Consider the following 17,980-nt stretch of genomic DNA (forward strand, 5'->3'; position numbering starts at 1 on the left):
TTATGGCAACCCATGTCACAGATCAAACTCTCGCGACAATGGAAGATACGATCCTAGCCATTGGATACCGGGACCGGATATCAAAAATCCTGGGACTCTCCCGGCTTAGAGACCTAAACATGACTTGGTTTCTATCATTTCGACCAATGTGGCAAAGGTGTGTTTTACCTGTACTAAGGTGTCTGCTATGCGGAGAAGAATGCGTGTTAGACACCTGTCTGACGCTACAATCGGATGCGCCGGTGGATGCAGATACATTGCTGGTCCCTACCAAGGTTCACGCTCTGTGCTGCCCTCAAAGGCTGCCAATTCTGATGACGGCATTCCTGGAATCTTCACCACTGCGATTGAAGGGTAGTGAAGTTCAAGATGAAAGCAGCATCGAACAGGTACGACCTTCTGTCAGCAATGCAAATCAGAATGTCAATGGAGACAATCATGCGCACGAATGCATGGTTACCCCTATTTCCGACTTAGAGGAACTTTCCCATGAAGCTGTTGACAGTTTTTTCGAAAGCCTGAATGATATGATGTTCTCTCCAGAACAGAAATAGAGACTTTTGAGTAAACTCGCACACGGCGTTCCCTGAATTCGGCCTTCAACTTTAAAAATAAAGTCACATGAACAATTACAATCCAGTTCACGGACAGCAATTTTTTCAGAAAGCCCCTAAAATATTTTTCTATATATTTTTTTTCCGGGACACTGATCTTCTGCTTAAAGTAAGAAACTATTCCTAGAGAACTAAGATTTCTATTTTTAGATACTTTATAGACTTTAGCTGCCCGCTGGTATGTTCACAAAATATATTATGTGATGAAATGGTTTCGACTTTTCTTTCTGTATAGCCATATTAAGAGCCATTTCATGTGTATTTCTCATATACCAACAAGCAATAATGCATAAAATGCGTGCTTACTTTTGCATTTAATTCATAGCTTAAGTGCATACAATATATATGACTGCAATTTTTCAGTATATTTGAAAATTTCAAAATGCATTTATGTATTTTGGGGTGGTAAGGTATACACTATACTCTATAGTATGTTGTACTATGTTATACTATGCATAGATTAGTAATTATGACCATAGTTAGCGTGGAGTGGGTGTCGTGTATTTCTATAGGTTCTGAATCGATCCCCCTATTCCTGACCCTATTCTGGTTAAACTAACTAGCTAGTTAACTAACAGTCAGCCCATGAGGCAAGAAAGCCCCCATGATGCAGATACCGTTATCTGACGCAGTCACACTACGGCACAGGAACGTGTTATCTGATTAGGTCATAACGCTTGAGATCTAATTAGACAAGCGACATTCCTCCAGCCCCTGATAAGGCATACGACGTTCTCATAACAAATCAAACCTATGACAACCTGGACAATCCGTGCGGCCATTGTTTTGATTTCACAGAGAACTTTTGCAAAAGAATGTGCTAACGAGCAAGTCGTATGACATCTTTATTGACGTACCTATGTCCATCCTTACGTCAATCCCGGCACCTTTAAGGTATAAATATTGCCGACCTTGCCCTATGCAAACACACGCGTGGTGACAAGACGAAGCAGCCATACTTGCCGAAGCCGAGAGCAGAAGCAGACCCCGCAGGCAGCAGCCCCGCCTTCCTGACGCGCTGAGAGACGCGCTGCTATCTCAAGCCGAGAGACCCAGCACCCAGCACCGGCGCTTCCGGGTAGCCCTCGCAGGCAGCCTGGAATATCGAGAGCAGAGAAAGAGATACCATTCCTCATTCATCCAAACTTCCAGGTACAGAACTGAATAACCCCTCACAGAGAATTCTTTAGTTATTCACTTGGCAAAAACAAACTTAACTTAAACTGTAACTTTCTATTCCCGCCCACGCATTAGACTTAGGTCAGGTACCCGGGGTAGGCGTATTTAGAAACACCAGTTGAGTACGTTTAGTCAAATGTATATGTGTATGTAAATATATTTTAATCATTTTAAAACATCATATGGCTCAGAAACCATATCAATGTTTTTACAGTATTATTTTATACTATTGCTTTTAATGTATGCACTTTACTTAACTATAAGTATTGCAATAATATCGATCCATTTCTCTTGTACGAGAAAAGAGACTGATCAATAAATAACACCTTTTTATTGAACACGCCCGTCTCTTCCTTTTCTCTACATTCTGATGAGACTAAGAATGCACGTACTGACTGAGTAAAATAATTGCCTTGTGCTCACACGACTCTGGAGATTGACTCTTGATTAGGGGAGAGCAAAGTTGTCATGTTCTATGGTTGTCAGAAACTAAATCCCTTCTTGTCTAATCAGGGGAGGTAATTCTCTCTTGAACATTCGAGAAAGTTTCTAGCGAACTCTGAGCTTAGCTGGCAAACCCAAAAATTAAGTCTAGTATCGACAGTAGTAGACCTAGTTAACGTCTGGTCTAGGCCTTTACTGCTGTAGGTACTATTCCAATGCGCAGAGCCTATTGGGAAAATAGGAGCTACACTACAACTGGGATGCAATCTCAGCCTGTAAACAGAAACAAGATGAAGACACTAGTGATTTTTATTCTAGATTTGAGAAATGCTTTAGTATCAACAGTGGCCTCAAGACAAGTAGCGAGTCATACCCTCATCTTTTCGTTACTAAACTAGTCGAGAATTCAAGTCCACAAGTTAAGAGTTTTGAAAGTCGAAAGTACCTGGCAAGCTAACACCCCGTCCCAGATGTTACAGATGCTTCAATATCACCAGAATAGAATCAGAGAAGAACAAGATCATGAGAGAAAACGTATGAAAGACACGAAAATGAAAGTGCTAGTTGCACAATCTGTTCCACAAGACAGTCAGAAGAGGGGTACGAATCAAGCCAGTCATCCTGCAGTTCCCGTTAAAGGGACCTGCAATTATTGTAAACAGCCAGGTCATTTTATAAACGAGTGTGCAGTTCTGAAACACAATATAGCTACCGGTAAGACTAAAGAAAGACCACGTCCGCCTAGACAAGAACAAATTTCACAGATTCCTCAGCCACCGAATGCACAACAGACAGTTCCAGCACCGCAGCCTATTGCTGCAACACAGCATGTTACACAGCAGATGTACCAGTATGCACAGTCCGAGTATCCAGAGTATCAGCCATATTCATGAAACAGCCTAGAGAGGGAGGTAGGCTTGCCTCTCATCGAGATTCCGGTAGATCAAGAAGGCCCCTATGTTCACAGTCAAGTATTAGGGAAAGACAGAAAGTTTTTGATTGATACAGGGGCAAGTAGGACCACCATCAGTCACGCCGAAGTTCCAGGGGCTCCGCTCTCAGGCTCTAGAAATGTTTCCCTTGGATTTTCAGGAAAGCCTATTATAAACGAGATATCTAAGCCAGTTACTCTAGAAGTAGGTCCATTGTCCCGAACTACTGATCTGTTACTTACGAAGTCCTGTCCAGAAAATTTGTTAGGCATTAAAACACTGAAAGAATTAGGTGCAGTTATTTGCTGCTCCCCCGAGGGAATACGTCTGTTCTTACGTGACTTCAAGGGTCACTATGTATTACGAGATTTTGATCCGAGATTGTCTAATGTTCCGCAGCATCTATGGGCTCAAGGTCCAACTGATGTTGGTTATATGCAAATCACACCCCATCGTGTGACTCTCAAGCCAGGTGTAGTGTTACCACGAATCAGACAGTACAGATTGCCACCTGAGGCTGTAGCAGCCTTATCCAAAATTATTGATGAGCTCATGGCTCAAGGAGTAGTTGTAGAAACTGACTCCAATGTATGTAATTCTCCGATCATTCCAGTCATGAAACGTACTGATCCGAATGCACCCCCAGTATATCGATTAGTGATTGATCTCCAAGAGCTTAATAAATGTATTATTCCCCAGTACCCAGTTGTCCCAGACATTTCCTCCCTATTGACAGCCATTGATTCAGAAGCGTCATTTTTCACAGTCATAGACCTCAAGAACGCGTTTTTCAGTGTCCCCATTCATCCAGACAGCCAGTTTCTTTTCGGATTTTGTTTAAATGGAAGGAGCTATATGTTCACACGAGCTCCTCAAGGTTTCACAGAAAGTCCAAGTATTTACAGTCAAGCACTTAAGAGACAACTAGACAACATTCACATGCCAACTGACACCGCCCTGCTCCAGTATGTCGATGATCTACTGATCACAGCCCGTTCTGAACGTGCTTGCGAGCGAGCATCCCTTACAGTCTTGTATTTCTTAGCCGAGATGGGGCACAAGGTGTCCCCCTCAAAGCTTCAATTCTGTGTCCAGCAAGTGATCTATTTAGGCCACTTACTGTCCAAGAGGGGTAGGCAGTTGACACCTGACCGTATCCAGTTAATAGCGAGTCTTCCTCAGCCCAAGACCCAGAAGGAGGTACGTGCTTTTATCGGCCTTACTTCTTATTGCAGACAATGGATTCCTCAGTATGCATTTCTAGCCAAGCCACTGATACAGTTAACGACACAGGAGGCAGCCGTATCGACTGTCCTCCCTTGGACATCTGAACATACACTTAGTTTTAATGAATTAAAGAAAGCTCTATGTCAAGCTCCAGTTCTAGCAACACCGAACTACAGTAAGCCTTTTACACTTTTCGTCACTGAACGTGAAGGTACAGCATTATCTGTTCTTACACAAGATCAAGCAGGACAATACAAGCCTTGTGCTTATTTTTCAAGCACATTAGATCCTGTAGCCCAGGCTCTGCCTGCGTGCCTCAAGTCAGTTGCAGCCACAGCACTAGCTATCAGACAAAGTGATTCCATAGTATTAGGACATTCCTTGACAGTACAAGTCCCACACTCCGTGGAAGTTCTTTTAAACCGAACACAGACTCAGCACTTGACAATTGCACGTTTAACAGGTTATGAACTGACACTGTTCCAGCCACACATAGAAATCAGACGCTGCAACGTTCTAAATCCTGCTACACTGTTACCGTCAGTTACTTCAAATCCTGCCACACACGACTGTGTGGAAGTTGTTAATACTATGACAAAGCCAAGACAAGATCTGACAGATATTCCATTATCAGATCCCGACCTGACACTTTATGTGGATGGTTCATGTATGAGAACAAGTACAGGAGATCTAGTAGCCGCGTATGCAGTGACTACAGACACTGAAGTTATTGAAACACATCGTATTGACACTCTGTCCGCTCAAGCAGCAGAGCTAGTTGCTCTGACACAAGCCTGCATACACGCTAAGAACCTGAAAGTTAACATTTACACAGATTCACGCTACGCATTCGGAGTCGTACACAACTTTGGAGTGCTCTGGCAGGAGAGAGGTTTCATGACTTCTCATGGAACCAAGATTCAGCATGGTCTCCTTATTCAGGCTCTGTTAGATGCCATACACTTACCGACATCCATTGCTATCATGAAGTGCAAAGCACATACGAAAGTTACTGACACTATTTCCCAAGGTAATGATCTAGCAGATCGCACAGCCAAGCTTACAGCACAGACACCAGACATTCCAGTTAGTCAGACACCGACACACACTCCAGATCCAACTACCTGTATGACAGTTAAGGACCCTACTCAAGATGTCATAGATATCCAGTTACATGCTACTCCCGATGTAATCAAGAAATGGTCCGAACAAGGAGGGGTCCAGACAGATCAGGGATGGGTAACGAAGGGAAAAGCCACATGGTTTCTCCCCGACTCTATGGTTCAAGTCATTATCAATACCGCACATAGTCCAGCACATTTAGGAGAAAAAGCTATGTTAGATAGTATCCAGAACATTTGGTTCAACAAGCATTTACGAGCTGCAGCCAAGCAGAAAGTCCGTACCTGTATGATATGTTGCCAGTTCAATCCAGGTAAAAGTGTCCCGGTGGAACAAGGTGGATTCCAGCCCCCTGACCACCCTTTTGAAGTCCTCCAAATGGATTATATTCAGATGGAGCGATGTCGAGGTTTCAAGTATGTCCTTGTAGTTGTATGCGCTTTGTCCAGGTGGACAGAGGCATATCCAGTCCCAGATTACACAGCCGCGACCACTGCCAAGCAGTTGGTTCGTGAATTCTTCCCCCGTTATGGACTCCCAAGGGTCGTGTATTCTGACAACGGCCAGCCATTCTCATCTGAGCTCATGAAACATATTTCCCTTTTGTTAGGGTACCAGTGGAAGTTCCATTGTGTACGCCATCCTGAAGCAGCCGGTCTCGTAGAGAGACATAATCAGACCCTGAAAATCCGCATTGCAAAAGTATGTAAAGAGAAAGGTGTGGACTGGCTAGTAGCTCTGCCAGTCGCTTTGTTTTATATGCGCATGGTCGCACATTCCAGATCAGGTCTGTCCCCGTACGAGGTCGTATTCGGCCGCCCCCCTAATATGTGGGGTACACCTAGACCCCGAAGTATTACCGATGTTTCAAGTAATATGCTGACAGATTACCTAGCTTCCTTGATGTCTGCCCTACACTCTTGTCGTTCACAGGTTGCCGCCGCATTTCCAGACAATACCGAGGTGGCACCGCATGAAATCGTTCCCGGATGCATGGTTCTTGTGAGGAACTTTGATCGTTCAAGTCCGCTGGAGCCTCGCTGGAAGGAACCCCGACTGGTCCTCCTAACCACCCGTACAGCCGTGAAGTTGGAGGGGAGAAAAGGCTGGGTGCATCTGTCGCATATAAAGAAGTTTTATGGACTGAAACCTGTTTCAAAGAACATTTCCGAGGATATTAAAGATTGCCAAAGTACTATTCTTAAGGACTGTCCCGCAAAAGACAATGCTACAGATTCCTCCCCGTTAGAGAAAACTCCGCAGCAGGAGTATAAGCTTAAATTAAGGTCTAGTAAAATAAGTCAGCCAGTTTGATTGTCTAAGTCCTCCCCTAGGTGAAACGGTTAGACCGGTTTCTGACATGTATATAATAGACCCCCACAGAGAGAGAGTTAGTGAGAACTCTAAAAATTGCACTATTATTTTATGTTTTCTGTTATATTTCAGCATTATGATTTCCTGCACCAGTTATGCATTTTATTTGTGTTTTTCAGTTTCTCATGTAAATAAGTCTGCTAATGTTACAGTAGAGCACACGTTTAGTGATCTGCCTCCTCATGAACTCTCTTATCGTCTTGCTATGCGAAATAATTCCTTTATCCGCATGTTACATTATTCACACCAGACCAGCAATGCCACTAATTGTTGGGTGTGTGGTCGACTCCCCCCTTTCCAGACACCGAAGGGAGTTCTGCCACTCTTTCCTTATCCATTTTCACATAATGGTTCGTGTGGAGCATGGTCCACGTTAACGTCATCCTCAAATGATATGTCCCTACTTAACAGTACATGTTTTCCAGACAAGCAAGGTCTTCCCCACAGAACAGGGTTAGATCTAGAAAATGAAGTTTATAATTTAGGTAATTATTCTTCGAATTTTATGGTCCTGAATGTCCAGTCTGATTCTACTCCAGACTTACCTGCTATATCAGTATTACCAGTCAAAGGTGAATTATGTGTCAGAAATAATGGTTCCATACATGTAGGCCATAGTGATTGTACTACTATTGTCAAGTATAGTGACAGTGGGAAATCTATTTTCAAAGCTTCACGTCATTCTTATTTTGTTTGTGGTCAGACCGCATATGTTCGTCTGCCCCTCGATTGGGAGGGTACCTGTTACATTGCCTTCCTACTGCCACCTGTTTTCCTAGCCCCATCTGATTATCATAGAAACACACATCTAGTACACATTAGACATAAAAGGGAGATCGAGTCCCCAATTGTCGATTATACTGAAACTGCTCTAGAACAGTATACAGATTTCAATAAAGGTTTCTTCTTCTTTATAGGACCTGTCCAGAATAGTAAGTTAATCCGTAGGTTAACAAGAACCCTTGAAGCAGTAGTGAATGAGACTGCCTCTGCCCTAGGTAACTTAACCGAAGAGCAATCTGCTATGAGATTTGTCGTGCTCCAGAATCGTCTCGTTCTTGACGTCATACTGGCCGATAGAGGAGGAGCATGTAGAGTCATCGGATCTAGTTGCTGCATTTTCATTCCTAATAACGCGCCGTCTGTTTATTCAGCTATAACCAGACTCCATAAAATTGCCCATATGTTACACCAAGATCCAGGCACCTGGACATGGTCCGGTTGGTTCTGGAATATAATTTCCGCCTGGGGATGGAAAGTATTATCATTTCTGGGTATTGCAATAGCGATCATATTCAGTTGCTGCCTCTGTTTACAATGTGGCCCTGCGATTTGCGGCATTTGTGCTACCTCTTGTATTCCTAGTCCCAAGTCCCGTTCTAAATCCAGTCCCAAGACAATTCGAGACGAGCAAATGATACTGTATGAAATGATAGATGGTATCATGAATATTGATGTTTCCTGATGGAAACGTAGTGACAAGGAGGGAATGTGGAAAAGTAAATTTTGCCATGTTCTGTGTCCCTACGTGTCCTCCATCTTATGTTATGTGTGCATGATTAATATGCATATGTATCCCCCATGTTTGATTAAAGACGCAATTACAGTTGTGTCCATCTCTAGTATGCTAGTTTCCAGTTCTCGTGAAAGCTACGAGTATTAGGCCTATGTAAAGTTGCGTTGCCACGTTTTTCAGTGTGCACGTTATTTCATTGTAAAGTCCCCGTTTCTAGGCCTCAAAAGGGCCCGGACACCAGATTCAGCTCCTGTCTCCTGAGCCCTCGCTGAGGAGCGATACAGCCCCCACCCGTATCCTCGACCCTTCACTTACTTCCTGCCTCACAGTGCCCGGCTCAGCCTGGCTCTGCCTACGAGTCTGCCAAGAGTATGTTATGATTCTAGTTATCAGTCCAGCCCTCCTTATCTGCATTCCTAAGCTACTGAATTGCATCAATAGTTTCCGTCATTGTCTAGCCTTTACGTCTCCATGTAAGAGAAATACTGCATTTAATGGTCATTTAATATTCTTCATAACGCACTACATGTAGAATAATGCATGCTCCAGTCTTAGAGTCCGTTAGCCTTTCCCCTCCTGACTTCTAGTTTATATCAACATGTTCTCTAAACATCAGATACTAGATACTGTTTAGGTACATGTCGCCCTGACTCTCCAGACTTCAGTCTCTGCTCCTAGCACAGAGTTCATAGCCCCCAGCTTCTCCTAGTGACACGTCATTGTCAGTTTGCGCGCACCATCAGGTTAGAGGTCCCGGCTCCTTAGGTAGCCCCCTCCATGTTTCCGCCCCATTTATGACATATTCTGTTACGTTTGCATCACATGTCTATGTATACGCCCTGTTACACCCACTTTTATGCCTTATCTTTCGCGACTGCTATTGACCACACCCACTGCTCCGCCTATTGTATGCATTGTAATGCAACTGTTTTAGTATATATGTTTGTGTATTGTTATTAAAAGTTAGCGCGCTCATCCCAGATCTTGCCCGTGCAGGTTGTCCTGTTCCTGTCCTTTATGCTGTATTAAACCTGCAAACTCCTACTACCTCGAATCTTGACTCTTATTTATTGAGCTATCTGTTATTCATTTATCCATTCAAAAATAGAGGTATTATTTATTTATTTACCACAGTACACCACTTCCAGTCTTTGGTCGGGTTAGCTTAGACAAAATAATATTAACAAGTTTGTGATTCCAAAGAAATTTTGTACAAATAGAATTGATTTGGGAAAAATAATATTTAGGAATTTTAAAGGATAACATAGAAAGCATAAAAAGAACATGTGGGACAATCATCATTTTAATGATGTCTAATCAGCCTCACAAGGATAGAGGAGACCAAGAAGATAGTGACTTTTGGAGTTTAAGTTTTAAAGCAGTACAATTATGAGCTGGTGTATCAGGTATGGTGGGGGAAAACAAAGCCCCCAGGTATTTGATCTTATGGGGACACTAAGTAATGTTAGTCTTGTGAAACCTAAAGCAATAACAAGAGAAATTTAGCGGTAAAGTTTCGGTTATAGAAAAGTTTAGCTTGTAACCAGAGATATTGGAATATAAAACAAGTAAAAAAGGATCCAGGGAAGTTGAGGGATTAGACATATAGATTAGACTGTCATCTGCATAAGCAGAGTTTTTGATTTCCTGGGAATTGAATTTAAAACCAGTTATATTGGGGTTACATTTAATATGCTAGAAAGGGTTCTAAACAGAGACGAAAAAGTATCAGGGAGAGGTGACAACCTTGTTTAGTGCCTTGATGTAGCTTAAAATAGAATGACCACTAACAAACACACAAGCATGTGGTTCATCACATAACAATTTCACAAAAGAAATACATTTACAGCCAAAACCAAACCAACGAAGAGTAAAAAACATAAATTGCCAACTTATATGATCTAACGCTTTTTCAGCATCAAGAGACTAGGCTGCTAGGGGAGAGGAATATTTTTTCCCAAGGGCAAAGAGTGTTGGAGAACATTCTGGAATTATCGGATGCAAGCCAGCCCTTAATAAAACCAGCCTGGTCAGGTTTAATAAGAAGGGGGATGATTTTCTCCAAATGAGATTCCAACATTTTTGTAAATATTTTACAATTGGAATTGATTAGTGAGATTGGCCGGTAATTTTTTTTAAGTCTTTATCTTGCCTGAGGATAATGACAATAAGGGTTTCCAGAAAAGATCCACTGGCTTTAGAGCTAGACAAAAAATAATTTAAAAGTTCAAGTAATTTGGGAGTAAAAATGGAGGAGCAAAATGAGAGAAGTTTGACGGAAAAACCGTCAGTGCCAGGAGCCTTAGCTATTTTTAAAGACATAAGATCATCAGAAATTTCCTCAAGAAAAATATATTTTTCAAGGGGTATTAGAGTATCAGGAATGGAGAGAGGGTTGGGGAGTCCCTGGAAAAAAGATTTGATAACACATTCAGAAGGGGTTGTGTTTTCTGTATATAACAGTTCATAATAAGACTGAAAGGCATTTTGTAATATCAGAATCAGAGGGCAGAATCTTGTTACTATGTTCACAACGAATAGGTCCAATAGTTTTTTATTCCTATTTGATTTTTAAATAATTGGCTAACATTTTACCAGCCTTATTTTGGCCTTCATGCTATTTGGACTTAATTTTCAGGAAGGTATTACAAGCGTCATCCATAGCAATATTACTCAAGGCAGAGTTGGCATTAATCAGATCCTATAACCTCGAAGAGGATTTGGAGGTGAAGTAGGTATGCTCGAGAGCCTTTATATGTTGAAGAGTTGAGAGGTACTTAGCATTTAATGCTTTTTTCTTTCTGGCTGAGTAGGCAATAATGAAGTCCCTGAAGGAAGCCTTAAAAGCATCCCAGTTATTGTGAACAGACGTATCTTTAGACTGATTAGTTTAAAAAATTCATTAAAAAAAGCAGTTGCGTCCAAAATCAAGGTTTGGTCTGACAACAAAGTATTATTAAAATGACAAACAAATTCACATATATCAGGGTTACACGTTTTCCATAAATCAAAGAATAGACGAGAAAAAATGGCGGATTGAAAAACTTTGTGAGACTTGTCCGGTTTAAACTTACACTTAGCTGTACAAAAGGGGGTGGTGATAGACTTTCTATCAGGGAACGGGATCAAACCAATCATTAAAATCACCAGCAAGAATTATATTGGGATTAGAAATAGAGGAAAGTTTCACTTTAATACTATGCCAAAATTCAGGGTTAGATTTAACAGGGCCATAAATATAGAGAAAGGTGACTTGATTTTGGAATATAATAGTGTCAACCAAAACCCATTGTCCATTCGTATCACATTCAGTTGATAACATTTGAATATTCAGTGACTAATAGAATGGGCACACCACCTTAATGAATAACAGCAGGAGAAAAAATAACCTGATTAACCCATTGACGCTTAAGTTTAAGTGATTCAATATCATTACAATGTGTTTCCTGTAAAAAAGCAACATGTGTATTACCTTTAAATAAATGAGAAAGTACCTTTTGACGCTTTACAGGATGACCCAGACCATGGGCATTCCAAGAGACAACATTAAATATGTTGTGGTGTGAGGGAAAGTATACTGGAACAGGCACAATGGGCTGCAAGACCAATAAATAAGACAAAAAAAGCACAATTTAACAACCATAAAATAATATACGCAGATAGATATGTGAAGAACAAAAAAACAAATAAAGAAACACTCATGTAAGAATGAGAATAGTGAGAGGGGGAGATAAGAAAGAACAAAGTCAAGTACGAGAGAGAGAGGGATGAGGGAAAAGAAATAGGAAAGAGAGAAATGAAAGACAGATCAAGGATAAAGATCCAGATCTGAATTGAGATGGTAAAAAGGTAAGTGAAGGGCATGTTTATACCGAAAGCAAGAACAGCAAAGGAGAAGAAAACTAAAAGAAAAAAGTGTACTAGTGGTCTCAGACTAAGGGGAAACATAGAGGCTAAAGAGTGAGGTAAGACATATCATGCTAAAAAATTAAGAATATCAGTATCATACAAAGAAAAAGGAAGAGAAAATACAAGAAAGCAAAAATAAAAAGTAGATTAGTCATAGACATAAAAACATATATAATCTGAGCAGAAGTCAAAATAAACTATAAGAGAACTTAAGTATATTTGAAAGTATCAAGCATTAGTCTCCATGTTATGATATGTAATACTATGCAGAAAAGTTTTCAGTTTAGCCGGGTCGTCAAAAGAACGTCAGGTGATTTTATGGGTGATTTTACAAAGGCATGAATGTAGATTGCCATATTGAATGTTCAAGTGTCTAATCTGGGGATGAAGAGCAAGGAATTATTTTCAATGAGCATTGGTTGTGTTGGAAACATCCTGTGAAATAAAAACGTTATGGCTAGACCAAATGAGATGACACTTAACTTTGACAGCCTTCAGGACACGCATCAGGTCAGTGAATTCCACAAAGAAGATTATGATGCCACGTGGTTTAATTGAATGAGGTTGATGATGGCCCAAACTTTGTGCACTCTGAAAGTTGAGAGGCGGTGAAGATTTAAGATCCAGGCGGTGCAGAAGAAATGACTTCAAGAAGGTCAGAGCCCTCAATGTTCTCAGGAAGGCTGTGAAGACAAAGATTGTTCCATCTATTTCAATTTTTGAGGTCTTCAGTGTGTAGTTTAAGCTTTTGGATTTCTTGTTCCAACATAGGTATGTTGGTAGTTATATCTTGAAGATCCCCATACGTTGTTCTAACGCCGGCATCTTCCCCTCAATAACAATCCATCGATCCTCAATTTGTTGCAATTTTTCATTAGTTGTGCTCATACATGGTTGAAGACCATCAACCTCATCTAAGATAGAGTCTAAGACAGGATTCTGTGAGCATAAAATAGGAGATGGAGGGTCATTTTTCGCTCTCTTTGGTTTTGTTCCCTGAGGAAGACATTTTGGAAGATGTATGCAAATCACAAGTCATCTTGCTTGATGAGTTGGATGCCACATAAGGATTTGAGAGGAACAAATCCGGCATATACACTAGAGAGGAGACTGACAGCATAGTGTTGACACATTTTTCAAGAGCTCCTAGACATCACAGAGAATGGACCACAGTGGACTTCCAACAAATTGAACATGAAAGAAGCAGACCCAGTCACTTGTGGGAAAGCATGTTTGGGAATTACTCCTTCACTGAGGTGACATCAAACGGTTAGAGGGCAACAAATCACAGCTGCATTAGCCAGAACAAAGCTGTGTGTAAAGAAAACACTAGTTCAGTGATGCAAAAAAACTGTCAAAGTGAAGGAGCAGAGAACAAAATATATATTGAATTATTGCGAGCGACGCAACTAGATGAGGAGAATTTAGAATCACAAACTGCACCTGAATGTCGCAAAACTAAATGCGGACTCGTCGCCGACAATACGGAGCTGAGGACCGCATCCAGAATTAGCTGGTACAGCAATGGAGAGGCCATAGAAACTAAAAAGCTCCTCTCTCGTTCCGGAACTAAAAAAATGCTGCCATCTTGCGCCAGCATCGAAGCCACGCCCCTCTTCTGTTGCATTCCTGAGATGGCTGGGATTTTATTTAACCCTTTTGTCACGTCCCTGAAAGGACTCAGGTTTTATTTACCCCTTGTGGCACGTTCCTGAGAAGGCTGAGGTTTTATTTACCCCTTGTGGCACGTCAATGAGAGGGCTCAGGTTTTATTTACCCCTTGTGGCACATCCCTGAGAGGGCTGAGGTTTTATTTACCCCTAGTGGCATGTCCCTGAGAGTGCTGAGGTTTTATTTGCCCAGTGTCAAGTCCCTGAAAGATTTGAGGTTTTATTTACCCCTTGTGTCACGACCCTCAGAGGGCTGATGTTTTGTTTACCCCTTGTGTCACGACCCTAGGAGGGCTGAGGTTGTATTTACCCCTTGTGTCACGACCCTAGGAGGGCTGAGGTTTTATTTACCCCTTGTGTCACGACCCTGAGAGGGCTGAGGTTTTATTTACCCCTTGTGTCACGTACCTGAGAGGGCTCAGGTTTTATTTACTCGTTCCCCTCTCAGTGGTGATCTTTCTCTCCCCGTGCAGTCCTTCGGCTTTAACCTGATGGCCCGCTCCAACTACCACTGGCAGCTGTCCTTCATGCGGGCGGAGCGGGTGCTCTTGGAGGGCATCGATGAGGATGGGGGCTGTCGGCTCAAGTGCTTCCGGGTCATTCGCCAGCTGAAGGAGGACTTCTGGTGCCCTGGCTGCAAGCCGGTCATCACTGCCTACCACATCCAGGTAAGTGGGAGGCACCTTGATTTTAGGGCGTGTGGGTACCAGGGATGTGTGTGGGGGGCGGGGTAATTAAGGGAGCATGCAAAGCGCCGGTTTGAACTAGAGGGGGTTAGTCAGAATCACATGTTTGAGATTGTCCAGCCATGTCCCTGCTAAATGGTCCCCAATCGGCAGTGTTAATTTGGACCGGTGTCTTACCTGCTGGCTGGAATCCACTGTCACATGTGACATTGTACTCAATCCATACCTGTCATCTGACTATCGCACTTGGAGTTAGCACCTTCCATGCTCATGACGAGCGGTGCTCAGGTGCTCACGACGAGTTCGGCTCATCATGACCGCTAGAACGCTCGCACGCGGGGCAAATTCTCCTGCTGTGCGAGTGTTCTAAAGAAACGGGTGAGCACACGACCACCGTGGCTCATGACGAGCTGAGCTTGTCATGAGCAGGGGGGCGCTGTGCGTGCCCTCTCTCCCCCCAGCACAGCAGGGGAATGTGCCCCTCAGGGAAGGGGTTAATCCATTACCATGAATGCCCTCATGGACACTGTCCCATTCTGTGTATACTGGCGCCTGTCTAGACCCCATCACCTGGGTCAGAAGAAGTCACCGTAAAACCAACGTTTTAAAGTAATTATAACCATGTATATTTACATTACCAAGCACAAACATTCAAACTCAAGTTCACCACGTAACCAATCAAATTAAAAAGTTAAAAAGCCAGGTGAGTGACGACTGGATGTCGCGCACCAAACCACAACAGAAAAAGAGGTGCCTGTACCAGGAGGTGAGTGCCCAGAACCAGACCCTCTACAGGATACAGACAGACACAAGGGCTCATCACACTTGGAACTCCTGTGGCCCTCTGTCACAGGGTCCCTTAACTCTGGACATATTGTTGCAGCCTGCAGACCCCCTAAGATGAAAGAGGCTGAGCTAGCCCCTGCTGTTTGGTTTCATGCCTCCTCTCGGGGAAATGACCACACACAAACTGCCATCTCTTTCCCTTGCCCCTGTTTGTTCCTATGTGAAGGGCTGGTGGTGTAGTGTGCATCCTATAAGAATCCCACCCAGCTTGAAGGCATCGGCTCGACATGCTCAGATGTGCCCAGAGGCCGGGTTCTCCACGGTGCCCACAGAAGAGATTGCTTCAACCACTGACGTCATTAAGATACCTGGGGCCATATTTACGGGAATTGTGGCGCAGGGCAGCGCAGCAAGTTACCTCGCTGCGCTGCCATGGGTATCAGGGAAATGGCAGGAATGCGCTGTATTTATCCAATATGGTACATTTTTGTCCGTTCCACCTGCACTTGCTCTGTTTCAGCAGCCGAGCGCCATCGCAGGCTCCCTTGCACCATGGTGCAAGGGAGCCTGTGTTGTTTATAAATGTTTTTGTGTAGGAAGGTGCACCTTCCTGCACAAAAACAATCCATAGAGGCGTTTTCCTCTTTCTATATCAGCTGCAGGATCCACTACACATAGAAAGAGGAAAGAAAGAGGAGAAACAAAGTTATTTCTCCTCTTTACGCCTCTCCTGGGAGGCGAATCTTTTGGCGCATCCCACCCAAGGTTTATCAGCTTTTGTAAATCTGGGACTGTGTAAAAAAACATGGGATTTGCATTTAAACACCCACCAAAACCACCAAGGAACGTCTCCCTTGCATATTTGTGAAGCCATTCAAAACCACGCCAAGTGGCTCTGCGCGGCTTCATAAATATGACTGAGAAGTTTGTGTTGTGCATGTAACATGTTGCGTGGTGCAAGCATGACACAAAGCCCTCATAAATATGCTCTTGAAGTTTTGAAAATGTCAGCATCCTAGAGAACAAGGCTAGTAGGCTTGATTCCACCCTGTCACTTCCCACAGCTAGTCATCCATTTTATATCCCCAGGGAAGATCCTGTGTCTAAGGCGGATGTGGCCCCGAGACCCCGGGCAGGCCAAGCTCTCCTGTGCTGCTGCACCGCTCCGCCTCCTCCCTGTTTATCTGACTGCTTCCTCCTGCCTTTGTTGGCTGGATCAGGCTGACCGTACCAACTCCTTCCAAGAACGTGGTGGACATTGAACTAGCCCCATACCTGCGACGGCCATCATGTGTTGTACAGTTAGCCACAGTGATTTATACATTCATGTAGGCTGCTGAGCTAACATTGGGCAGACTAGACATGTTCAGATATTCCATCATTGCTCATCCATATGAGTATCTTAAACTGAGAGGAGTCAGATTCACTCCCCCCTAAAATGTGTTTCCTTCTTGTCTCCTGCAGACGCTGCTGCTTTGGTCCTGCGAGAAGTACCCACGTTCGAAGGACTGGAAGAACTTCAAGAAGTGCTTCCTGCGCTTGTTCGTGAAGCTGCGTAAGTGTGTGAGCCAACACTTCCTGAAGCACTACTTTGTCAGGGGCACCAACTTGCTGAAGTACACAAACACCACAGACTTGGACCACATGGTCCCCAAGATGGACGAATTCATAAAGAACCCGGCAAAATACATCCGATGAGTGTCATCAGGTCCACTCCTTCCTTAAAATATTGTTGCGACAACATCACTGTGACTCTGGCCAGTTAGTCTATCCATGCTGCAAGCCAGTGGGACGTCATGCTGCCGTTGACCTCTAGAGGTGGGTACCACGGCCATCAGCATCGTCATTAGGTCGAACACACTGAAATCTAACATTGCAGGTTGTAGAATGTGACACCCAAAACCTCAGTGTTGCTACCTCAGAAATGAACCTTATGTGACGAGAGGCGGCGGCAAACTCAACACAATTCAACACGGACGACCTTCAAAAGATGGTCCCACAATCAAAGATGACAATGCTAGGTCTTCAGATCTACCTATTGAGATCCGCAAACTCCACCACGCCGTGCCGCAAATGTCAGTACAATCACCTCCCACTTAAACTGTGCACCACCGCAAACTCATCATCATTCGTATGATGCCCTCCAACCTTTAGGCATCGACTGTCTGTGGTATACAGTTGTAGATTCAAGTACAGTACAAACATCTCTAACATTAGATTCCAACTCTTAGTCGCCCCTGAAGACTCCAAACCTAGAACATCAGACTATCAGTAAGAAGCACAGCAAAAAACACCGCCGGCAGCTTCTCCTGCAGAGTACAATCACTTCTAGCCTGGCTAACACTGCAGACCTCAAAAATAGAACATTAAAAATACCACTATGCCTATGTCAGGACTTATGCGCAAACTACTCAGAGTCTACCATGACAGATGCAAGAGATGTGGTATGATCACCTCCAAGTATAAGTCATGACTGCTGAGCCAACAGCCTACCACCACCTACAGCCTAACACCCCCCAAC

The 17,980-nt window shown here is 43.2% G+C and overlaps 1 protein-coding gene across 1 annotated transcript in view; it reads left to right on the top strand.

The window, feature by feature from the left end:
* MAB21L3 (mab-21 like 3) overlaps positions 1–17,157 on the top strand; it is a 117,607-nt gene extending 100,450 nt beyond the window's left edge. Inside the window, exons 6-7 of the mRNA XM_078655881.1 lie at positions 14,461–14,655; positions 16,924–17,157. Coding sequence (XP_078512007.1) covers positions 14,461–14,655; positions 16,924–17,157 — 429 coding nt within the window. The remainder of the gene's footprint in view (positions 1–14,460; positions 14,656–16,923) is intronic.
* Positions 17,158–17,980: the final 823 nt, after the last annotated feature.

This window comes from Lissotriton helveticus, chromosome 8, assembly GCF_964261635.1.
Source record: "Lissotriton helveticus chromosome 8, aLisHel1.1, whole genome shotgun sequence".
Taxonomy (NCBI): domain Eukaryota; kingdom Metazoa; phylum Chordata; class Amphibia; order Caudata; family Salamandridae; genus Lissotriton; species Lissotriton helveticus.